At 42.8% G+C, this 27,165-nt stretch overlaps 1 protein-coding gene across 3 annotated transcripts in view; it reads right to left on the minus strand.

Annotated features, from left to right (window-relative positions):
* Positions 1-27,165, minus strand: part of LOC145412614 (uncharacterized) — a 154,274-nt gene that overhangs the window by 105,390 nt on the left and 21,719 nt on the right. For all 3 annotated transcript variants that reach the window (XM_080282530.1, XM_080282528.1, XM_080282527.1), the window contains exon 3: positions 13,379-13,465. In XM_080282530.1, the coding sequence (XP_080138656.1) occupies positions 13,379-13,465 (87 nt within the window). The remainder of the gene's footprint in view (positions 1-13,378; positions 13,466-27,165) is intronic.

The following is a 27,165-nucleotide window of genomic DNA, read 5'->3' on the forward strand; positions in this document are numbered from 1 at the left end:
TCACTCCAATCTCCATTCACTCTTACCTGGGTGTGAGCACCCACATACATAGCCATAACCACCCTAACCAGCCACTCCTCCAAGCCAAGCTTTCTCATTGCCCACTTCACCACCTCTCTAGGGACTCTGTCAAAGGCCTTTTCCAAATCAACAAAAACAAAATAAAGATCCCTTCTCCTGCCCATATATTTTTCCTGAAGCTGTCGAACAATGAATATGGCATCAGTGGTCCCCCTACTTGGCATAAACCCAAACTGCATCTCATCAATATTCACTCTTTCTCTAATCATGCCTTCTAAAACTCTCTCCATTACCTTCATTATCTGATCTAAAAGCTTTATACCTCTATAATTTCCTCTTTCCAGTGTATCATCCTTCCCTTTATACACATTTACAATTACACTCTTCAGCCAATCATCTGGGACAACACACTCATAAATAATCCTATTTATCAGGTCAGTGACTAACTACACCCCTATATCGCCTGAGGCCTTCAACATTTCGGCAGTCAACCCAGACACACTTGCTGCCTTCCCCACCTTCATCCTCCCTATTGCCTCACTCACAGTAGCAGCATCAATCAAAGGCCAAGGGCCAGACATTGGATCTGCTGGCTCCAAACCTTTTCTGTCCCAGTCAAACTCCTCATTCAACAACCGGTTATAATGTTCTCTCCATGCATCTTTAATATTCTCACTGTTCACCACTACCCTTCCCTCATCATTCTTCACACACTGCTCACCTATAATATCCCGATTATCCCTCTTCACCTGACCTGCCACCCTAAATATCATATTTTTCCTTTCCCCATGATTTAGGTTATCAAGTAAAAGTCTCTGTGACTCAGACTTTGCCCTGTATACCTCTCTTCTAGCCCTACGCTTGGCAGCCAAATATTCCTCTTTGCTACCACCCTTCTTCCATTCCCGGAAAAGCCTTCTTTTCTCCTTAACTGCAGCTTCTACACCCTCATCCCACCACCAAGTTACTTTATGTCTTGGTGGTCCTCTTGTCCAGCCGCATGTTACATCAGTAACTCTCAAGAGATTGTTCTTGAGGGCTCTGTACTGTTCATTAACGCCTCTGTCTACAGCTCCCTGTTCAGCCACCACTCTCCTCAACTCGCTATAGAAGGCATCCCTTACTACTTGGTTTTTCAGCTTCCATATTTTCCTCCTAAGGTACATAAGTCCTCTTTTTCATATCCCGTTCTTTAAGCACCATATCACAAATCAGTAGTTTGTGCTGCTGCACACACTCCTCACTTCCTATAACTTTAACATCCCTCACTAACCTCCTATCGGCCCTCCTAACCAGAAAATAATCTATCTGACTGCTATTTCCCCCAGACTCATACATAATTAACCAACTGTCTCTTTTCCTAAAATGTGTGTTGCACACAATCATTTCCGCTGCCTCCCCAAACTTGAGTCTCCTTTCCCCTTCTGCATTCCTTATACCATACGCACATCCCCCATGCACTCCTTCATAACCTTGTGCTCCTTCACCTACATGACCATTTAAGTCCCCTCCCAAAACCACTACAGGGTATCTCATCATCCCACATACCACCCACTACATGTATTAAATCATCCCAAAGTCTATCTTTCTCTGCTTCATCCAATCCTGCCTGTGGAGCATATGCTGATATAATCTCAGCTATCCTTCTACCGAACAGAATTTTCACTACCAATTTCCTATCGTTTACTCTCATAACATTCATAACATATTCCACCCATTTCTCCGCAACCATCACACCAACACCTCCATATCCGTCTGTCCCCCCCTTGCCAAAACAACTTATAGCAACAGCCCATCCCAACAATCTTTCTGGCTGATCCACCCCTGTACCGGACTTCCTGCAAACACGCCACATCCACCCACCTCCTACTAAATGCCTCAACGACTTCCCCCGCTCTTCCCCTCAAACTTCCCCCATTCCATGAACCTACCCTCATCCCCCTGGGTGATTTACTGTCCTCAGGCTTGCTTTGAAACTTTTTCTTGTGTTTTGTCATATTCAGTATTAATAAAGGGGGATAGACATACCACAGGCCCCACTCGCTGCACAGTCCTAGGTCCAGGCAATGGATCTGGGACCCTTGCCCACTAACTTACCAGTGGCTGTGGTAGTGGCCTCGGGTCACCCTGCCAGGACAGCTGCAGGGACACCCTCCAAGCACACCTTGGCACTGCAACTATCCCGCCATTATACACCCACTGATAGGGCAGCCTCCTGGGGCGCTACTCCAAGGTTCGGGCCCCTCTCTATTGGGCGGCGGAAGCCTAGGAACCGCAATACCTTGTACCCTCTAGCACAGGCCTGAGCCCCATCTCGCCCTGGACCCACGATCTATGCCGGCGGAACCCCCGTCACACCTCCCCCCAGAAGTCCGCCACTAGGTAGCGGGGGCAAAGTTTTCTGGCCGCATGCCCTTGCTGGCGCCAACCCCTGTAACGTAGTAGGATACGTTGTGTGAAATGTAAAGTGCATGTGGTGTAGTGCATAGGATAGTTAGAGGAAATGTTTGAGAGAGTATGCTAGTCTACTCTCCATGTTACTGTCACACTGAAAAGGTCAGCAAAGGGGGATGGTTAGATAGCTAGTGAAACAGTGTATATATATATACAGTATATACAGTACTTGGGTAGTGTGATGAGTAAGGATGGAACTTTGGGGGATGAAGTGCGTGAAAGGGTACAGCAGGGATGGAAGGTTGTTGGTACACTGAAAGCAGTGATGAGAAATAGGGAGGTGAGTATGGAAGTTAAGAAGTCACTGCATGATAGTACTGTGATCCCTACCCTGGCGTATGGAAGCGAGGCGTGGACCTTGCAAGAGGGGAACAAGTCAAGAGTGAGAGCAGTGGAAATGAGTTACTTGAGAGAAGCATGTGGAGTGACATGGAGGGACAGGTTGACGAATGAAGAAGTGGAGGAACGTTGTGGGGTGGATGTGGATGTGGTTGAGAAGATTAGGAGAAATACACTGAGGTGGTTTGGACATGTGGAGAGAATGGAGAATGAGAGACTGACTAAGAGGCTGTATGTGGGTGAGGTGGAGGGAGGGAGAGGGAGGGGTAAAACGAGGATGAGGTGGAGGGATGGAGTTGAGAGGTATATGAGGGAGGGGGGGCTTGAGTTGGGGGGAGGGTAGTCAAATGGTGGGTGACAGAGCGACTTGGAGGCGTTTTGTCTACGGCCACCCTTTGCGGAATTAGGGCGTCAGACTATAGATAGATAGATAGATAGATAAACAAAATCTGGATTCAGAGTGGAAACGTGCTAAAGTTAGTGGAAGTGTGTCTGCTTTGGCTCAACAACTTGCTTTGGCAGACTTCTACTTTGTATAAATATTAATTTAACATGCAAATACACTTAACTGCACTGAAAATCATTATTTGTGCTAAATAGAAGTCTGTCAAGGCATGTTGGCAATCTATAGTAGAAATACTTGCTAACCTTAGCACGTTCTCGCTCTGAATCCTAATTTTCTATTAGTAGTTAAATTAAGCACAGTTTTTTTTACTGAATTTCAGATAATTAGGTGTGTATGAACCTATATGGTGATGAAAATATTATTTTCACAATAGTAAAGACTGCATTCCAGCACTGGGAACTTCCGATGAGCAGCCAGCCACCACTGCTTTTGTTTGTTCTCATTGACTGGTACACAGAGGAATAATTTCCCTAGTGTGCTTTTGTCTATGCACATGCATACTGGAATGAATCACTAGCAATTATTCCTCTTGTCACTAGGGTATTCTTGGAGGTCAGAAATAAGCACAGTGTATGTAGACTAAACGTAAACAAAGTCAACTATGCTGCCTCAGTGTGAGTAGCGACGTCACGACCAATGAGAGGCCGTTTCAGTCATGTGATTTTTCAGCTACTTCAACTATAATTTTTTCGTGTTTCTGTACAATTATTTTTTTGGAAAAAATTGTTGACATAGTAATTTTCTGCATATTTTTTACCTATACAAGTATCCTGCTTAAAAAGCATTTTGACCGGAAACTTGTCTATTCGCCATCACAACAATAACAAGACAATTCACCGTCATTAACCCGCCGCGTCCCGTCGACGTATGGGTACGTTGCAGCATTTTGCATTTGCCAGTCCCAGCGACGTACCAGTACGTTGCGCAATTGCAAGGTGCATAATTTGCACAATTTTCAAATATTGTGCTTGATTTTCGGTAAGTAGGGTTGCTCGATCTCCCCCTACCTGCCACCAGGCGGGGACACTCGGCAACCCCACGTGACCCACGCTCACCCGCAGCTCGGTCACTCACCTGTTAGCAACGGTCCTGCTCAGACATGGCGAAGAGAGGTCTCTCAGAAGAAGAAATTCAAACCGCCCTGGACACCTTTACAGGCGACAGTGATTCCCCACTGGACAACGAGGTTGCTGACAAAGATTATATGCAGCCAGAGGAGGAGGAAACCACCAGCAGCGATGAGGAAATCCTGTCCCCCAGGAAGCAGCAGTACGTGACTTACCGTGCTGCTAGAGAGGGGCAGCCGGCCAAAAAACAACGTGGAACATCCTCTGCCCAGCCCCAACGTGATGTGGAGCCCAAATTTGATGATGAGGACAAGGACGAGGACAAGGACGAAGCCGTGGGACGTGCTACCACGTGGTACGGACGTGAGGTGATAACTCATCATGGCCCTGAGCGCACACCAGGACGAGCAGGTATGGGCCTAGTCTTTTGTTTGGGGAGGTAGGAAGTGCCGTGGAGGGAGTGGGGAGTGAAAGGGAAAGTGCAGGGAGGAGTATGGAATGTGAGAGTGGCGGGAGTGAGTCATCGCTCTCCCTAGGTGGTGTGAGGTGGCAGGGTGTATCACATGGGCGAGTGAGGGTGCGTCCTGAATCACGTGGGGTTGTGATGGATGGGGAAGGTGGGGAGGAACCACTCCCCAGCACATCTTATGCTCCCCAAAAATCCCAAACACGTGGGCGAGTGAGGGTGCGTGAAAAATCACGTGGTGTTGTGATGGAGGGGGAAGGTGGGGAGGAACCACTCCCCAGCACGTCTTATGCTCCCCAATATTCCCGAACTTCACCCCCACAGCCCCCTAATGTTCCTCAAGGCCGTAAGGGTAAGGGAAAGGGTAAAGGCCGAGGGCAGAGGAGTGCGAGTGGGGAAGCCCTCCCCCACCAGCATCTCCTCCCCACCCAGACGAAGGTGCTGATGGGGACGAGGGATTTGTGGGATGGAATTGGGAGGATGGGAGTGATTTTTCTCCCCTCATTCACTGAGCAGGGGCGCGCTGGCTGCATTGCTCCCGGAACTCAACCTAATTCCACCAGGCTGGATTTTTTCCACCTGTTTTTTAGTGAGGCTTTCGTGGAGCAGATAGTTGACCAAACCAACCGTTTTGCAAGCAGCCAGTGCCATGAGAGTGAAAGATTGGGAACAAGGAGCAGGCATTCTATCATTTTAGATTACCCTGTCTCCCTTTCAGAAATGTTCTTATTTTTTGCCCTGGTCCTTTTGATGGGTATTATATGAAAGAACAGAATTCCAGCCTACTGGACAAGGGACCCTGTTATGCTGACACCAATATTTGGCCAAGTCATGAGCCGTAATCGCTTCCAACAAATTCTAAGTCGCCTCCACTTTTACGATGCTGATGATCCTGCAAATGCGAATGACACAGATAAGGCGAATTAGGTTGGTCTTCGATCACCTGAGGCAAACCTTTCATTCGTCATTTTATCCCTATAGAGACCTCATCATAGACGAGAGTCTCGTGTTGTGGAGAGGCAATATTTCATTTAGGCAGTATATACCCAGCAAAAGGCACTGTTTTGGGTTCAAGATCTTTCTTATGTGTGACTGTAGGACTGGTTATGTGCAAGACATAGTCTTGTACACTGGCGCACAGACAGACATAATAGAAGATCGGAGTATTGGACTGTCGGGAGCAGTGGTAAAGACAATGATAGAAGACTACCTTCATCGTGGTCACGTCCTCTACCTGGACAATTAGTACACTAGCCCTCTTCTCGCTCGTTATCTACACATGAATGAAACGGGAATCTGTGGTACTGTGAAGGTGAACCGGCGTCACATGGTCAAGGTAGGGCGGAAACTTGACAGGAATGAGGTTGTCTTCTTCAAAGCCAACAACATACTTGCAACTGTGTGGAATCATAATAGAGAAGTAAGCCTCTTGTCTACGGTTCACCGCCCCTTGATGCACCGTACAGATTCAGTGGATTTCCGGAGCATGAACAGGCGTCACATATGGAAACCTGAGTGTGTCCTGGATTATAACATAAACATGCGCCTGGTGGACCAGTCAGACTCCATGGTATCGACGGTCGAGTGTGCCAGAACCACGATGAAGTGGTATAAGAAACTGTTCTTTCAGTTGCTAGATATCACTGCTCTGAATTGCCACCACCTGAATGCCATGACAACAGGAGTTCAGGAAACCTTTGAAGGGTTTGTGAGGGAGCTCACAAGAGAGATGTTTGCATGGTAGGCTGTCGAAAGGCCCCAATATCGCACCCGCACTGCCCCTATTGCCCAAACTCCCCTGAGAATATCCAGCCGCCATTTCCCCACTCCTATCCCTCCCCAGCCAAACAGACCTAGGCCCCAACGCAGGTGTCACGTGTGTAGCAATTCCCGGGTGAGACTCACCACTCAGAGGAAGGACACCCGCTATGAGTGCGTCGAGTGTGACGTGGGTCATGTTTCAGCGAGTATCACACCTTGATGCAGTTCTAATATGGTGTGAATGCGATAGGACGCTGTAACTCTGAAGTAATGCGACAAACAGACGCTCAGTGTAATTATAAGTCCTGTTGATCTGAAAATATTTGTATAAAGTGTATATGGGTATAACATAAGTGCAAAAATAGTAAGTGTATAAATATGATATAAGTGAAAACATATCTAGCGAGGGTATTTTGATGCGATATTCTGTCGCTCAGTGGAATAAATAAGGCCCGTAAATATGTAAATATTGTTATGGGAAATGCAAACGGGTGTAATATAAGTTCAAAGTACTGTAGGTGCTGAAATATATTCTAAGTCAAAATATTCCTAGCAAGTGTATATAGATGCGATTTCCTGACGCTCAGTGGAATGAATAAGGCCCGTAATTATGAAAATAGGAGTCTACAAGTGGGAAAGTGTGTAATATGTGAAAAATTTATATGTAAGTGTTTGAGTACAGTATTATGTTTGTCGAAACATTCATTGCGAGGGTATTTTCGTGCGATATTCTGACGCTCACTAGAATAAATAATGCCAGTAACTATGTACAGTGCAGTATAGGGGTGTAAATGTGTGTAATGTACATGAGAAAGTATAATTGGATTGAAAAAATAAAGTAGAAGATGAAACACGAGTGTTTGAGGTTGTGCCTGCTACGTGAATATGTGCTAGCATTTTGCTAAATGCCCTCGTAATGAATGTAAATAATTGAAAACACAGTGGTGGAGGAAAGGTTCTATGTAAAGAAAACAATAACAGGAATGTGATAAAACAATTGGGTATGTTGAAATACGAGTCATAGCGAGTGCGCTTAGTAAGCAGATGTGCGCTATAGTTATGCTGCATGTCATCGTAATGAATGAAAACAGCTGAAAACATTTACAAACAGTAAAAATTGGTAAAATGTCATTGAAACAGAAGTATACAAGTAGAAAAAATGATATGTTGACTGATACAAGAAACTTAGCACATAGCATGTTACCACTCGGACCCAACTCGCTATGCTCGGGTGAAGGTAAAATGCTTATTTTTCATATATATGTCATTGAAATTCATTTTATTGTTACTCTTATTGTTTATTAGTTCAAATTCAATAAATGTAGAGGTGTTGTTTGTTGTTTCTCCCAATATTTCCTACCATAGAAAACGTGAGCGCCTCACACGTCGATGATAAAATACGATACCTGGCGCAGGGGACCTCACCTGTTCCAACCACTTATGGACCAAGGTAAACCCTTTCTTGGTGATTTTCCTTTGTTTCTCAACAAAAGCGGAAGTTTTAGCCAAAATTTTTTTTTTCCAAAATAGCTCGGGATTGTGGGGTGTCGGAGATGCGAAAAACCTCGGGACGTGACGGGTTAATGAAGACAGCTATGGATGACGCTAGAATATAATTCAAAGGCGACTACAGCGAGGAAGAAACAAGTTAATTATTGACTGAAGGTGCAACTAATAAATAATATCCAAAACCTAAAGTATTGTACACTTTGATGGATCCCCCTGAAATATAGTTATTAAAGTACTGATTAATTAATAATAGGTATAATTATAGAATGACGGGGAATCGTCCAGGGTGCAAATTGTCCTGACGGGGAATCGTCCATGTTTTGACGGGGAACTGTCTGACAACGAATTGACTTGACGGCGAACTGTCTCGGAACCCACCTATCATGGGTAATCATATAAATCAGGTTAACTGGTTACAAGGCTTTATTTAATGCTTTAACTATATTTAAGTGCTTTAACTTACTAGTACATACCAGAACAGTAAATATTTAACTAACAAATACAGTACTGTGGAAAAGCAGTACAGCAAATCTTTAACGAACAAATAAATAAGGCAATATTCTGACACCTATCAGGTAAATTGGTTATAAGACTTTATTTCTTGCTTTAACATTATTTAATAGTACAGTACTTTAAATTGCATATAAACTTACCAGAACAGTAATGTAATATACTGTGGCAAAGCAGTACAGCGAATCACGTGATCAAAAGAAACCGTGCGCACTGCACTGATGTTCGAGGGTTTGGCCTTTCAAAGGCCTCTCTTGCATAAATTTATAGATTTTGTAATGGTTCTTTAACCTTACATTGTCTTATACATACCCCAGCATTTACCGCACATAACAGTGAGCACATTCGGCGAGAACATGTTCGGGGCGAGCTCACTGTAGTGTTATATCGAAGGTTTACCGTATATCTATCTATCTATCTACTGCCAGACGCCTTAATCCCGAAAGGGGTGGCCACAAACAAATCGCCTCCATGTCGCCCTGTCCCCGCCATTTCACTGCCCTGCTCCCAGCTCACACTTCCCTCTCTCACATACCTCTCCACTCCATCCCTTCATCCCATCCTTGGCCTCCCCTTCCCTCTCCCCCCCTCCACCTCACTCACATACACTCTCCTCATTAGTCTCTCACTCTCCATGCTCTCCACGTGACCAAACCACCTCAATGTGTTTCTCCTAATGCTTCCTATCACATCCACACCCACACCACAACAATCCTTCATTTCCTCATTTGTCAATCTGTCTCTCCATGTAACTCCACATGCTCCTCTCAAATAATTCATTTCCAAAGCTCTCACTCTTAACTTCTGTCCCTCCAACAAGGTCCAAGCTTCACTTCCATATGTTAGTGCTGGTATCACAATACTGTCATGTAGTAACTTTTTCACTTCCAAGCTCACTTCCCTGTTTCTTATCACTGCTTTCGAGGAACCAGCAATCTTTCTTCCTTGCTGTACCCTTTCAAGTACTTCACCCTCTAAACTTCCATCCTTTTTCATCACACTACCCAAGTACAGTAATCTTCCCAATATCCAATGTAATACAGCCAATGGCATATCCGGAAAATGGGCCTGTCTGGATATTGGGCCCCTGCCTCCAAGACTGGTACTTGTGGACCCTAACCCAGCCTAGCTTTGAAAGCCACCTAAATAACTCCCTACCAGATATGCATAGCACCTATGTAAGACGCTATTCACACCAATAATGGACATAAAGCATGAAGTAAATGAAAAGGAACCAGAGAATGAGAAATTAGAAGTGAGTATGGAAAGTATTTAGCAGTGTATAGGGTACTTACAGCACGTCCATGGCTGCCTCCTCTAAGGCTCTGGCAGTGGTGAAAATGCTCTTGAAGCATGTACAGTAATCTAGTGTTGTGCTGCACTTAATTCTTTGCACTGTGAGTTATAATTGTTTAACACTACACATTCTGTTCTTAATTGCACCACGCCAGTTTCAACCGCCAGTTTGCACTCCACACTAATCCTTTACACTCTAAATTCTAATATCTTAACACTGCACAACACTGTAAATTCCCATTTTGTCTAGTGGCGAGGTATTGCAGTTTATTCACTGTTTATTCACAAAAACGAGCACGTGTGGCATCCATTGTGATGACCATCTACTTATGATGGTAGTTAGGCAGTAACTGGGGAGGGAAGAGGAAGGAAGGGGTGAAGGGGCCCTGTGTAAACACAGCTGTTCGGCGCTGCAAGCTGATTTCAAATTATGGGTGGGAAAAAAATTAGGATTCCCCCCCCCCCCAAAGGCCCAGGCCCAAAATGTCCGGAAACTGGGCATCTGGTTATTAGAGATTACTGTACTTAATTGCACTCACATTTTCCATTTCCTCCTCATCCAGCCACACTGGACATTCAATGACTTCACCCCTCTTGAAGACAATAACTTTACTCTTCCCTACATACACCTTTAGATTCCATTTCTTACATACTCTCTCAAACTCATCCACCAAGCCTTGCAGCTCCCCTTTGTCTTCACTTAGCAACACAGTATCATCTGCAAACAACAGTACAAGGAGTTTCCAAACACTGCCCTCTCCCAAGGGCTGCTCCAACATTCACTGCCCTACCTTGCGTCTCTTTTATAACCCCATACATATATAGATTGAACAATCATGGAGACATGACACATTCCTGTTTCAATCCAACCTTCAAATAGAAAAATTCACTCAGTTCACTATCCACAAGCACTGCAGCCTTAGCACCCTCATACATACTCTTCACAGCATTCAGCATCTTCCCATCTACTCCAAATATTCTTAATACTTTCCACAATCCTTGTCTATCCACCCTGTCATATGCTTTCTCCAAATCCATGAAGGCTGCATACAACTTCTTTCATTCTCTAAAAACTTTTCCACTAAAAATCTAAGAATGAATATCTGATCTACACAACCTCTTCCCTTTCTAAAACCTCCCTGTTCTCCAACTAATTCCTCTGTTATTTCCCTAACTCTGTCAATATGTATCCTACCATATACTTTTCCTATTATACTAAGAAGACAAATGCCCCTATGATTACCACATACTTCTTTTTCCCCTTTTCCTTTGTACAGGGGAATAACTATACCTGACTTCCAATCATCCGGGACTCTACCTTCCTCCCAGGCCAATCTGCACATCTTCCACATCCTTTCTACTACTCTCTCCCCATGCTTCTGCATTTCTCCACACACTCCAACAATTCCTGGGGCTTTCTCCATTTTAACTTTTTTCATCACTTCCACAACTTCCATCCTACTGATTTCTTCCTTTCGTCTCATCCCTCTGTCCCCCAGCCATTCCCCAGCCACTTATACTCGCATTACTTTGATTCTCTAAGTTCAACAATTCGTTAAAGTGTTCTCTCCATCTACTCGCTTTTTCTCCCTTCTCCACAAGTAATCTACCATTTTTATCTTTCACTCCCCAGCTAACATCTTTGGCACACTGTCTAATTCTCTTTACCTATTTCCAGAACATTTTCTTACATTACCTACATTCTACACTCAAATTCCTCATCCACTCTCTTCTTCCTCTCTCTTTCTAATCTTTTCACCTCTGTCGTCCACTGTACATACAACTCTCACTTCCATCTCTCAACTTCTTCCATGCCCGTTTCTCATCCACTCATTATATGCTTTCTTCTTTGATGCCACAGCCTCTCTCATCTCTTCATTCCACCATGCTGTTCCCTGCACCCCCTTTCGTCTTCTCTTGACCCAACACACCACCTCACATGCTGCACATATTTCTTCTGTGAATATCTTGCACACACCTTCCACATCCCCCATCTGCTCCAATCCATACTTACCCATTCGCTCCTCCACTTCCGTCTTATATTCTGCCCTTTTTTCATCTTCTTGTAACCTTTCCACCCTCCTTGTATGAGCTACTTTCTCCTGTCCTTCCCTTCTTCTATTTCTCCATTCGTTTGGACACTGATTCTGACCACCACTTGGTGGTGGTCAGAGAGTCCACTCCCCCAAACTCTATATACTCTTGCATCCATTTTACACCTTCTCATCCTTTCATCCACACATACATAAGCAATCATTGCCTTCCGTTCATTCAGTTCACCATGCACTCTTCTCATCACTCACCATGTATACCTGTGGATCATTTTGTGCCTGAAGAGGGTATTGGCAATCACCAACCCGGCACAAATGTCCTTTAAAGCACTGCCATTCTCATCCATCTCTGCAGGCATACCCCACTCACCAGCTACTCCAACCACCTTCACATTCCCTACTTTTCCATTCATATCTCCACTCAGAAACACTCTCTCATTCCTTTCAAACTCTTCCATGCACACTTCCACATTTGTCCAGAACTATTCTCTCACTCTGCTTGCATGATCTTTCGCTGGCGCATACACACACACAATCGCCCACATTTGTATTCCAGCTTTCAATCTTACCCATACAATCCTTTAGCCAAATGATCCATACTCTCTTATATTCTCCCTCCATCTGTTACTCACAACAATACACGCTCCTTCTTTTGCCCTCTCATTCTCACCTACTCCTGCGCATATACCCCATCCATACTCCCATCCTCTTACACTCTCACCTCTACATTCAGTTTTAGTTAATCCACATACATCCACTTTCGCACCCTCAAGCACCTGGACAATCTCTCTCTCTTTCACCTCATCATTCGCACTGCTTACATTCAATGTAGCTATCTGTACCAAGTCCTTTGTTCAGTCCTTAGTCGTCACCTTTTGGGCAGTACTGGTCCGAGGCTTCTTGTTCATATTTTTAGTTAGTTGTTTTCCGGGGAGGGGCACTAACCCTCCGCCAACCCACTTGCTGTCACGTGGAGAACACGTGTTGGTTGATTATAAGGATACCACCCAGCATTGTAAATGCTTTCCTGGTTTACAGGAAAACATTTGGCTTGCCACTCAATGTAGCACCCATTCAATTGGGCAGACTTGAGTCTCATTCTATTAAGTTTTTTCTTGCTATTTGGACCCTACCTCACTCCACCTTCAGAAGAAGAAGAAGAGGAGGAGGAGGAGGAGGAGGCATGCACATGCTGCTCCCATATACCTGGCATCTTAGTATACTGGTGAAGCTGCTGATACCAGTAATCTATTTAACTAGTAAAGCCTAGTGATCTTAAATCATCTAAAGGGCTACAGAAAGCTCCTCACTGAGACACAGAATTAAACAGTACACAATAACTCTGTACCATAAATACAACTATACAACTACTGTACAAACAAAACTGTACAGATAAAATGAACTTGTAAATGCAGCAATGATGTAATAAATCTTATGTAACTTGCTCACCATATGAAACAGGCAAGCACAATTCTGTTAGGTTCAATGTGTTTCTTACCTTATAATCAGGAAATTTTATAATTTCCTTCAGCACAATCCTGGCAGGGCAGCTACTCTTCCTCCCTAATGCATCTGCTCCTTCTTCCTGTAAAGTAGAGTGCATAAATAAACAGGAAGACAAAACAATACTAAATTTCTAGCCCTATACACTGTTTAAGGGAAAAATGGCTTTAAACATTTTAAGCAGGCAAGAATAACATGAATTAAGGCATGGATGACCACTAGGTTGAATCAATACAAAGCTTTACCAATAGTTATGTGAATTTAATACATACATACATCATCTACCCCTGCGTTGCCCCATGAGAAGTGTAGGAACCTGGGTATATGCAAGGTGGTCCTGACATTTAACCCCTAAACCGAGGGGTTGTTTTGGCGCTCCTTGCGTGTCCCACTAGGATATTCGCATTCCAACAGACTTTGTAAAAATATTTGCCAAAAATCTGTTATTAGTCCTAGAATATTATAATTACATATGCATATGGCACATACCTTCAGCTTTCTCCTGGGATGTTTGTTAAGCCTTCGTTGAGTACCGTGGGACTTGTGGAGACTTCTGCAGTTGGGTAACGAAGTCCCCACTTTACACTTCTCAACACCCCGTAATATGATTACCACAGCCTGATCTTATCACTAGAAACACTATTCTATGATTTTCAAATAGTTTGGAATCCATACTCCAAAAAAAAAAAAAAAAAAAAACGTGAAAGCAATGAAAATTATGAGCGCATACCAGATTCCCACTTGCGCTCGTTCGCCGCTGGTGTTCTGTCATTTATTATTCATAAAAACACTCACACTTTATATTCCTATTACTATATAACACTTATATATATCTACAGTCTTTATCCATAAGTTTCCTTCAGTAATAGTAGTTTATTGTCACTGTAGGCATTCAATTTCTCTTTCAGTAAAATACGTAGCATTCACTTTCTCATCCCGTATACTAGCGTTAACGAATCTGTCAGTTTCATTCTCAAACCTCCTAGTATTCATACATGCTAGAGTGAAACTTTCACTTTCATTACTCCTAGTATATATACTCATATTCTTATATTACTACTCATTTACATTTCTACTTACATTCTCTATTTTATTTACATTATTTACATTTCTATTTTATTTACACTATGTTATGCACTGTCACTTGCAGTAACTTATAAAACTATTTTCCACTGTTCAGTTATATTTACATTCATTGCTTTCACTTGCTGTTTACACATTATTTACACATTATTTACATTTCCACTTGCACTATTTTAGAGTCACCAGAAAGATCATAGTCACTGTCCATCATTATCATTGATAAATTAGCCAGTTCACATTCCACAGCAGTCACTTAGCTTAGCCCTTTACCCCTTTCCACAGGAGGTTCAGTAGGGGTAGAGGTCACAGGGCCCTTTGCATGGGGTTAAAAAGCAGCGGAATTGGACAGGCGCGACTCCGACGTGGTTTCACCTTGAAAGACGACAGTAAACTGAATGCTGTTGCCTAGGGGCAGTGAAGGGCTGCCAATGTCAGGGTGGTGACAGCTGCTAATATATATGCTATGAAATGCTTGGCAGGAAATCTAGACAATACATAATAAATTAGGTAGTTCCAGGTGAATGTAAATAAAACTTAGGCTTCTCCCTTCCTTTCTTACAATATATATATTATTATGAGAACAGGTCATACGGCATATTTCAAGAGGAAATAAACAGGGAAAATTAGTGAACGAGTGCATGTGAGGTGTTGCCAGATGATAATTAGCCCATTCCAGATGTATGGCAGTATCAATTACCTTTTCTCTTTCTTTTATATATTATTTTGTATAAGAATAGGGCAAAGGGCACATTTCAATGGATAAAATGAGTGGAAAAATCCATCCAGCATTTGTGTAGCGCAGCGCAGCTGGTCAGGCGAGAGGAGAAGGTAATGGAGGGAAGGTCAGGAGGGGAGGAGTCAAGGACAGGAGAAAAATGGCTAAATTGTCAACAGTGGATGAGAGTACAGGTGACATTAGCAGAACTGAGTATAGCTGGACAATGGTAGTACTGATAGATGATACAAGCCACCATTTGAAAGCCCGGGCGAATTCAAAATAACACAGAATCACACGTGACGCACCTCGGTTAAGGGGTTAAGAGGAGAGTGACCAGCCTCACACATCCCTAAGTGGCATTATGTGAGCAATAAACCCCAACTACCTCTTGGTTATAAACCTACCCAGGTGCAATCTGATTGGTGCGATTTAATTACACACTAAACCATCAGGCGTCATAGTTTGGTTATATGGTTACCACCTAGCGTAGTAAATGGTTTACTGGTATACATGAAACAATTTGGCTTGTCACTCAGTGTAGAGTCACCCATAGACAGAAGGAAGAGGAAAGAAAGAAGGAGGGAAGAGAGGAAAGGGCAGTGACCTGAAAGCAGCACTACACTGACTGAGTGGATGGTGTGCAACCCCAGAATTTAATACAGTAATAAAAATTTACTGTTGCCTCAGAAACAATACCATCTAACTATCATCTACAGTATTTATCTATAATTACTTACTGTCCGATCAAGAGAATAGGTGTCTAGCGGCAGACTACTTAATCCTGATATCAGTGGGGAGTGTGACATCCATTTGCCCCTGATTGGCATTATGTGGACAATAAACCCCAACTATGAGGTGCTACCCAAAAGTTCCAGTAATTTGAATACTGTAGGAAAAGAGGTTACCTTACCTCCTAGTTCTCACTGTCGCCTTTGAAGTGGTCCCCTTAGGCATGTACATAGTGGTCCCAGCATTTTTTCCATGAGTCCATGCATCCCTGGAAGGCTTCAGGCATGATGGTCTTGAGCACCTCCTACGATTCTGTCTGGATCTCCTCAGTCGAGTCAAATCGATGCCCTTTCAGTCATAATTTCAGCTTAGGAAACGAGAAAAAGTCGTGGGGGACAAGGTCAGGCAAATAGGGTGGGTGGGGATTGACTACCATGTTAGTGGAAGCCAGGAACTACCGGACAACAATTTATGTGTGGGCGGGGGTGTTGTCATGATGCGGGACCCAGTCCTTGTTCTGGAAGTTTGCGACAGATGTTCTCCCTCAGATGCTGCAAAACCTCACAGTAAAACTTTCTGCTGACAGAATGACCGGGTAGGACGAATTCCTTGTGAACAATCCCTTGGATATTGAAGAAAACAATCAGCATCGACTTGACATTGCTGTGAACTTGACGCGCTTTTTTCGGTCTCAGTGAATTGGGAGACTACCATTGCAGTGACTGCTGCTTTGTCTCCGGGTCATAACCATAAACCCATGATTCATCACCAGTCATGACCTTGGAGATGAAGATGGCATCATCTCTGATCTGATTCTTGAGCTCCCTGCAAACTGCAACACGATGTGCCTTCTGCTTGTCACTCAGCAGTCTTGGCACAGATTTTGCAGTGATCCATCTCATGCCCAACACGTCCAACAAAATGCGTTCCACGCTCCTGTGTGACAGGCCAATGATATTACAAACATCATGGATAGTTCATCTACGATCTGCACGCATAGCCTGACGAACATTTCTGACGTTTTCTGGTGCTGTTGCCGTTGACGGTCGTCCAGAATGGTCATCGTCTTCGATGGACGTTCATCCTTCCCTGAATCGCTTGTACCAGAAAAATGGTCTGCTTTGGGACACAACATCGTCACCAAAGGTTTGCTGAAGCAACCGGTGAGTTTCTGCAACCGTCATCTTGATCTTGAAGCAGAACTTGATGTAGGTTCTTTGTTCCTTGAAGTCCGCCATTGCAAAACCGTCAAACCACCTACACACAACGTTACAATAGTAAGCGTAGCTCAAAAACACCTCCACTCACAGACACGGCCAAGGCCACACCGACACACAAGGGGTGCTGCTGACTCCTCCTAGTGGCAAAAGGCAAAATTGCAAACAGTTGGCTCCCTCTGTTCAAATTACTGGAACTTTTGGGTAGCACCTCGTATCTCTTGGATATACACAGCTATGAGCTCAGCATCCACCTGCTTAATCTGATTATTGACCAATGTAATAAATTGTTTCTGGGGCTACAGGTAACCATTTGACCTGATAGTCGCTGTACAGTCACCTAAAGGAAGCATTACATAAGTGAGTGAACAGTGGGCACCCCCACCTATGACAATGAAACAATTCATCCATCATCCAATCCTACATTGCCCCATGAGAAGCGTAAAAGCCCAGGGCTAGGCAAGCTGGTCCTGACATTTAAGATGAGTGACCAGCCTCACTCATCCCTGACTGGCACTACATGAGCAATAAACCCAAACCAGCCCTTGGATATAAACCTTCACCGGCTCAATCCGACTGGAGCACCATAATTACTCACTAAACCACCAGGTGCCAAAATTTGGTTTCAGGGTTGCTACCCAGCGTAGTAAATGGTTTCATGGTGTACAGGAAACCATTTGGCTTGTCACTCAGTGTAGAGTCACCCACAGGCAGGAGGAGGAGGAAACAATGAAGGAAAGAAAGACAGAAGAGGGAGTGTAAAGTCACCTATAGGCAGAAGGACGAGGAAGGAATGAAGAAAAGAAAGACAGAAGAGGATGGAAGGAAAGAAGGATGGAGGAGTGGAATGGACAGACACCTGAGAGCAGCACTACATCGAGAGAGTGGATGGCGAGCTCCCCCACATACCACCAACAATGAAACAATATAGTAATAATTACATCTAGAGACAGGAATTCATGAACTGTGTATGGATGAAAAATGATAATCCTCTTGGTCATATGTCATGCTGTAAATCTGCCAGCAAAAGCTGATTAATATCAGCATCTGTATTCGAAGGGAAAATTTATCAGATAATCTGAATTGTATCAGCTGCAGCTGAGTATCGATGAAAAATAAATAACTTCATTTTACACAATCGGATATGTAAATTTGAAGCTACAAATCGCGGTGAATGTTTTTGGCATATAATATAGAGCCAGGATTCCGGGGACTTGAATGATGGGTGAATGGAAGCATGGCCCATTGGACTGGGCAAATCTGGGCTGTCTGGACATTGCTACTCCTCACCCTGCCCTAGGGTGGGAAAGGAGGTCTGGATGATGATGATGGTAATATATATATATATATATATATATATATATACCTGTATATATATATATATATATATATATATATATATCTTTATATATATATATATATATATATATATATATATATATATATATATTTCCACATCCATTCTACTATTATCTCTCCCCCATACTTCAGGATTTCACCACACACTCCATCAATTCCTGGGGCTTTCCCCAATTTAACTTTCTTCATTGCTTCCACAACTTCTATCCTATTGATTTCTTCCTGTCTTCTCACCTCCCTCCTTCTCCCAGCCACTTATACTCACATTACTTCCATCCTCTATGTTCAACAATTCCTTAAAGTGTTCCCTCCATCTGCTCACTTTTTCTCTCTTCTCCACTAGTAATCTACCATTTTTATCTTTCAATCCCCTGCTAACTTCACTTCCTCCCTGTCTTACTCTTTTCACCTCTTTCCAGAACATTTTCTTACAGTCCCTCCATTTTACACTCAAGTTCCTTCCAAATTCTTCATCCGCTCTCTTCTTACTCTCTTTTGCTAATCTTTACTAATGTGGAAAATGTGCAGATTGCCCTGGGAGGAAGGTAGAGTCCCGGAGGATTGGAAGTCAGGTATAATTATTCCCTTGTACAAAGGAAAACGGGAAAAAGAAGTGTGCGGTAATCATAGGGGCATCTGTCTTCTTAGTATAATAGGAAAAGTGTATAGTAGGATACTTATTGACAGAGTTAGAGAAAGAATAGAGGAATTAGTTGGAGAAGAACAGGGAGGCTTTAGGAAGGGAAGAGGTTGTGTAGATCAGATATTCATTCTTAGATCTTTAGTGGAAAAGTTTCTAGAGAAGGGAAAGAAGTTGTATGCAGCTTTCATGGATTTGGAGAAAGCAAATGACAGGGTGGATAGACAAGGATTGTGGAAAGTATTAAAAATATATGGAGTAGATGAGAAGCTGTTGAATGCTGTGAAGATATGTATGATGGTGCTAAGGCTGAAGTGCGTGTGGATGGTGAAGAGAGTGAAGTTTTCTCTTTGAAAGTTGAGTTGAAACAGGGATGTGTCATGTCTCCATGGTTGTTCAATCTGTACATGGATGGGGTAATAAAAGAGGTACAAGGTAGGGTAGTGGATGTTGGAGTGGCCCTGGTGAGAGAGGATAGTGTTTGGAAACTCCCTGTACTGTTGTTTGCAGATGATACTGTGTTGTTGAGTGAAGACGAAGGGGAGCTGCAAGGCCTGGTGGATGAGTTTGGGAGAGTGTGTAAGAAATGGAATCTGAAGGTGAATGTAGGGTAGAGTAAAGTGATGGTCTTTGAGAGAGGTGAAGTCAGTGAATGTACAGTGAGGTTAGATGGTGAGGAATTGGAAAATGTGAGTACGATTAAGTACTTGGATAGTGTGATGAGTAAGGATGGAAGTTTGGAGGATGAAGTGTTTGAAAGGGTACAACAAGGAAGAAACACTGCTGGTTCCTTGAAAGCAGTGATAAGAAGCAGGGAAGTGAGCATGGAAGTGAAAAAGTTACTACATGACTACTGTATTGTGATACCAACTCTAACGTATGGAAGTGAAGCTTGGACGTTGTTGGAAGGACACAAGTCAAGAGTGAGAGCAGTGGAAATTAGTTATTTAAGAGGAGCCTGTGGAGTCACATGGGGAGACAGGCTGACAAATGAGGATATAAAAGAGCATTGTGGTGTGGATGTAGATGTGATAGGAAGCGTTAGGAGGAACACATTGAGGTGGTTTGGCCATGTGGAGAGGATGGAGGGTGAGAGACTGATGAGGAGAGTGTATGAGTGAGGTGGAGTGGGGGAGAGGGATGGGGAGGCCAAGGATGAGATGGAGGGATGGGGTGGAGGGGTATATGAGAGAGGGGGGTGTGAGTTGGGAGCAGGGCAGTCAAATGGCAGGGGAAAAGGCGATGTGGAGGTGATTTGTTTGCGGCCACCCCGTACGGGATTGAGGCGTCTGGCAATAGATAGCTAGATATCAGTCAATCATTTCCTGTGGCACCCCACGGGATGCATAGGGCCTTGATGAACTCTCTCCACCAATATTTGTCTTTTGCCATCTCCCTCAGGTCCCACCAACACTCCTCTCCTGCTTCTCTTTTCATTGTACTCAACTGGGTTTCCCTCGGCCTACCTCTACCTCTTCTTCCTCTAGCAGTCCACTCTGGCACATCCTGTATTAAACTGCCTTCTTTTCTGTATATGTGCCCCAGCCACTTCCAGCGAGACAGTCTCACATATTCATTAACTGGTTCCACTCTTGTAATATCCCTTACCCTTTCATTTGTAACTCTGTCTTGCCACTTTACCCCAAGAATCCTTCTCAGTATTTTATTCTCAAATCCTAATACTTTCTGATCTGTTGCAATTGTACTGTACCATGACTCATGCCCATAAATTAAAATTGGTCTAACTATGGACTTGTAAATTTTCACTTTAGTATGTACCGAAAGCATATTATCATTCCAAACAGATTTCAACATTCCAACAGCTCGCCAAGCATGTCTAATCCTCTCCTCAATTTCATTGTTTACTGATCCATTAGATCATACAATCGTTCCCAGATATTTAAAGTTTTCTAAATTCTTCACCACATTATTCCCAATTACACAATCGGTTTGGTTCTCCACATTCATATTAATAATTTCAGTCTTTCCACAATTTATTACCAATCCCACTTTTTCTCCTTCCTCCACCAGACAATCAAGCACCCTATGCATCTCGTAAATACTTCCACAAATCAGTACAATATCATCAGCATAGTCCAAATCCATCAGCTTCTTATTTTCTTTCCAGTTAATTCCTGCACCTGTTCTCCTTACAAACTTTCTCATAACATAATCCATAACCAAAACAAACAGGAATGGCGAAAGAACTCCTCCTTGAATCACTCCTGACCTAACTTCAAGTGGATCACTCAAAGAACCATCCACCATTCCCGTATCATTTTGTTTCATTTTTAAAGGCTCCAACATGCTTGCATGCATCGGCCTTGGTCACCTAATGGCGACTTTCCATGCTGCACGATCCATTGCAGCCTCCCTGTTCAGTCCCTTGACCCTGAGGTCACACTTAATGACCTCGTCCCATGTCTTTCTCGGTCTACCCCTCATAACCCCACCCCCAATATTAACACTTCTCACCTTCCTCACCCAATTATCATCCCCAATCCTCTCCACATGTCCAAACCATCTCAATCTACCCTCATCACAACACCAATACACTCCAGTCCCATCCTACCTCTCAACTCTTCCATCGTAAACCCAGCCCCCCCGGACCTTGCACGCAGGGAGGCACTACACATCCACCTAATCACTGTCATTTCTGTACGTCTAAGCTGGGCGAATATCCTCCTCCTTTACTGCCGAGGTCTCACTACCATACAACATTACAATCCTAATACATGCTGCATACAAAGACCCCTCAGCACTTAGGGAGAGCCCTCTCAATGTCAGAAGAGGCAAGAGCTCCCTGAACTTCTTCCTACCACTTCTCACCCTAGCCACAGAGCTAGCTCCAGCCCCACCTCCAGCACACAACATGTCTCCAAAATAACAAAACTCTTCCACACACTCAAGAGATTCACCAGCAAGTTCAATCTTTTCACACCTGACAATCTCCACCTGCTCTCCCCCGACACACCGTACAAATAAAATCAGCATTATCTCGCAGTCTACCTCTGATACCACTACATCTCTTGTGCACCCATTTATCACAAACACCGCACAAGATAGATTTACTTCCCACGCCCTTGTGGCAAACTGCACATGGCCACTCTCCCTCGTCTTTGAAGGTACCGCCACCAACCCTAGATATCATCACTTTTGTTTTAACTGCATTTACCCTTAAGCCCTTGTGCCCTATACCATCTCTCCACTTCCTAAACCTTTCCTCCGCCTCCCTTTCGTTCTCTGCAATCAACACCAAATCATCAGCATACAACATATTCCACGGGAGTCCGTTTCTAAAGTCATGTGAGAGGGCTTCAAGTACCATGATAAACAACATGGGACTCAAAACTGACCCCTGATGCACACCAATGTTCACGGAAAACTCATCACTCAAATCTCCATTCACTCTTACCTGGGTGCGAGCACCCACATACATAGCCATAACCATCCTAACCAGCCACTCCTCCAAGCCAAGCTTTCTCATTGCCCACTTCACCACCTCACTAGGGACTCTGTCAAAGGCTGTCTCCAAATCAACAAAAACAAAATACAGATCCCTTCTCCTACCAATATAATTTTCCTGAAGCTGTTGAAAAATGAATATGGCATCAGTGGTCCCCCTACCTGGCATAAACCCAAACTGCATCTCGTCAATATTCACTTTCTCTAATCATCCCTTCTAAAACTCTCTCCATTACCTTCATTATCTGATCTAAAAGCTTTATACCTCTATAATTTCCTCTTTCCAGGGAATCACCCTTCCCTTTATACACATTTACAATTACACTCTTCAGCCAATCATCTGGGACAACACACTCATAAATAATCATATTTATCAGGTCAGTGACTAACATCCCTATATCTTCTAAGGCCTTCAACATTTCGGAAGTCAACCCAGACACACCTGCTGCCTTCCCCACCTTCATCCTGCCTGTTGCCTCACTCACAGTAGCAGCATCAATCAAAGGCCAAGAGCCAAACACTGGATCTGCTGGCTCCAAACCTTCCCTGTCCCAGTGAATCTCCTCATTCAGCAACCGGCTATAATAGTCTCTCCATGCATCTTTAACCCCTTAACCGCGGGGCGTCACTTTCGTGACGCTTGGGAGCAAGGGATCATACCGCTGGGCGTCACTTTTGGGATTCTGTGTTATTTTGAATTCGCCTGGGCTTTCAAGTGGCGGCTTGTATCATTTATCAGTACTGCCAATGTCCAACACTAGTGAGCACTCCTAATCTCATCTGGACTCCCATCCATTGTTAACAATTTAGCCATTTCTCGCCGTTCTTGACTCCCCTCCCTACCTCTCCTCCATTACCCTCTCCTCTAGTCTGCCCGGCCGGGCTACGCTAAGTAATCTTTCCTGGAATTTTCCACTGATTTCATCCATTGAAATAAGCCCTATGCCCTATTCTTATACCAAATAATATATATAAGAAAGAAATAAGGTAAGTGATAGTGCCATACACCTGGAATTGGCTAATTATCACCTGACAACACCTCACGTGTACTTGTTCGCTAATTTTTGCTGTTTATATCCCCTTGAAATATGCTGTATAATCTATTCTTGTAATAAAAATATATATAAGAAAGGAAGGGAGAGGCCTAAGTGATATTTACATTCACCTGGAACTATCTAATTTATTATGTATTGGCTAGATTTCCTGCCAATCATTTCAAAGCGTATTTATTAGCAGCTGTCACCCCGCTGACATTGGCAGCATTGCACTCCCCCTAGGCAGGCCACCACACTGTATTCAGCTTACTGTCGTCTTTCAAGGTGAAAGCACGTCGGATTCGCGCCTGTCCAATTCCGCCGCTATTTAGCCCCATGCAAAGGGCCCTGTGACCTCTACCCCCTACCAAACCTCATGTGGAAAGAGGTAAAGGGATAAGTGACTGCTGTGGAATGTGAACTGGCTAATTTGTCTATGAAAATGATACACAGTGACTATAATCTATCTGGTGAGTAAAACAGTGCAAGTGGAAATGTAAATAATGTGTAAACAGCAAGTGAAAGCAATGAATGTAAATATAACTGAACAGTGGAAAATAGTTTTATAAGTTACTGCAAGTGACTGCATAACACAGTGTAAATAAAATAGAAATGTAAATATTGTACATAAAATAGAGAATGTAAATAGAAACGTAAATGAGTAGTAATATAGGAATACAAGTATATATACTAGGAGTAATGAAAGTGAAAGTTTCACTCTAGCACATATGAATACTATGAGTTATGAAAGTGAAAATGAAAGTGACAGATTCACTCTCAACGCTAGTATACAGGACGAGAAAGTGAATGCTACGTATTTTACTGAAAGAGAAATTGAATGCCTACAGTGACAATAAATTACTGTTACTGAAGGAAACTTATGGATAAAGACTGTAGATATACAGTATATAAGTGTTATATAGTAATAGAAATATAAAGTGTTAGTGTTTTTATGAATAATAAATGACAGAACACCAGCGGTGAACGATCGCAAGTGGGAAGGTCATACGCGCTCGTAATTTTCATTGCTTTCACAGTTTTTTTTTTTTTTTTTTTGAGTATGGATTCCAAACTATTTGAGAATCACAGAATAGTGTTTCTAGTGATAATATCAGGATGTGGTAATCATATTACGGGTTGTCGGGAAGTGTAAAGAGGAGACTTCGTTACCCAACTTCAGAGGTCTCCACAAGTCCTTCAGTACTCGACGAAGGCTCAATAAACATCCCCAGGAGAAAGCTGAAGGTATGTGCCATATGCATATGTAATTACAATACTCTAGGACTAATAACTGATTTTTGGCAAATATTTTTAGAGAGTCCGTTGGAGAGCGAATATGCCCGCAAGACATGCAAGTCAGGCAAAAACAACCCCGCAGTTTAGGGGTTAATATCCTCAATGTTCACCACTACCCTTCCTTCATCATTCTTCACACACTGCTCACCAAAAAAAGGACCTTCATGCAGGCTCCTAATAATATTTACAAACTTTTCTGGTATACCATAGAATCTCATAATTTTCAAGATAGCTCCATGTGAAACACTATCAAACGCCTTTTCAAAATCCACAAAACACATACTAAGTGGCATTTTCATCTCATTAGCTTGTTGCATTAGATGCCCCACAATAAAAATCTGATCATTACAACCTCAAACCTTTCTAAATCCCGCTTGTTCTTCCCTTAAAATTTTATCAATTACTGGCTCTATTCTGTTCAACAAGATTTTGTAAAAGACTTTTGCAACTACAGGTGTCAAAGTTATCCCCCTCCAATTGCCACACACACTTAAATCTCCCTTTATTGGTATTTTTATAGTCAGTCCATTTTTCCACTCTTCAGGAATTCCACCATTATCTTAAGCACATTAAAAAGTTTCAATAGCACATTCATCAATTCATCATTTTCCACCTTAAGCATTTCAGGAAATATTCCATCCTCTCCTGGGGCCTTAAAATTCATTAACTCCTTTATAGATTTTGCTACCTCTTCCAAGGTTATATCCCCTATTTCTATCTGCAAATCCCCCTCAGCTGGCAAAATGTCCACTTCAGCTGGGACTGGTCTGTTTAGAACAGATTCAAAATGCTTCCTTTTATATCCAAATCTTTAGTCATCAAATTACCATTTCTATCTCATACAGGTATTTCCTTCCTTCTCTTTTCAGTCCCAGTTAACTCCTTTATGGCCTGATATGCTGCTCTTATGCTCTGACCATCATTTTTACTTAATTTAATTTCTGACTCTGTTGCCTTTTCATCATATAGCCTCCTCTTATCACGTCTAATGAGTCTTTTTACTTCAGAATGTAAATTCCAGTACTTTGCTTTAAGTAGTTCAACTACCTGGTCATCAACATGTTGTTTCACTTCTTAACTTTGCCTCTTTCCTTTTCTGAATTGCATTCCATGTTTCATCTGACATCCACTTTTACCTTCTCACTTTTCCCTTTTTCTTAATAGTAACCTTAGCACTCTCATGCAAAACCTCTTTTACCTCTCTCCACATTTAATTAATATCATTGTCTTCAGATTCCATCAAAGTCTGCAGGACTAGAAACCTGTTCCTACATTCCCACCGAAACTTTTCCTTCATGTTCTCATCACTTCTCAGCTCATCAAAATCATAAGTATTACCTCCTGTACAATTACCATTAATGTTTCTCTCAAGTTTTATTTTAATCTCTGACACAACAAGTTGATGATCACTAGCTGTATCTGCCCCCCTCTTTATGCAAACATCTTGCAAATAACTCCTGTGCCTTCTGTTAATTGCAATGTGGTCAATCTGGTTACAACATTTACCACATGGTGAAATCCACGTAGTCTTATGTATTTTTCTATGCTCAAGATAGTTCCACCAAATATAAGGTCATTTGCAAAACAAAAGCTTCCAAATCGCACCCCATTTTCATTTCTTATATCAACACCCTCCTTACCCATACAATCTTCAAAGCCATCCCTACTACTGCCAACAATCGCATTAAATCACTAATGCAAACTAACACATCATGTCTTGCCACTCTATTCACTACATCCTGCAGCTTCTTATAAAAGTCATCCTTCATTTCATCAGCAGCCTCATTTGTCGAAGCGTACCCTACAACCATACTGACATTACCATGGTCAGATTTTAAACGAGCATAAAGCAAGCGCTCATTAATTGGTTCAAACTCACATACTGCCTTACAAGCATCTCTACTCAGCAGTAAGCCTACTCCTTGGTAATGATTTCCATCACTCTTACCAGAAACCAACATAGTAATACCATCTTCCAAATTCATTTTAGCAACCTCGTTTCTGTAAGAGCACAAATATCCATCTTGTATTCCCTGTACACTGAAATAAGATCTTCCATTTTACCAGCCTGATTGAGAGTTCGAACATTCCAGTTTCCTATTCTTAAGGTTCTTTTTGTATGTATAAATTTATTTCTACACCGTGGGATTCTTTGCACCCCCTGCCCACTTAAGGGCTGCACAGAACTGAGACCCATTGCTTTGTAACCAGAGTTCATCAATATTTCTTAGGCAGAAAAAT

Source organism: Coenobita brevimanus, chromosome 93, assembly GCF_032717465.1.
Source record: "Coenobita brevimanus isolate Jiangsu-jjx chromosome 93, ASM3271746v2, whole genome shotgun sequence".
Classification (NCBI taxonomy): domain Eukaryota; kingdom Metazoa; phylum Arthropoda; class Malacostraca; order Decapoda; family Coenobitidae; genus Coenobita; species Coenobita brevimanus.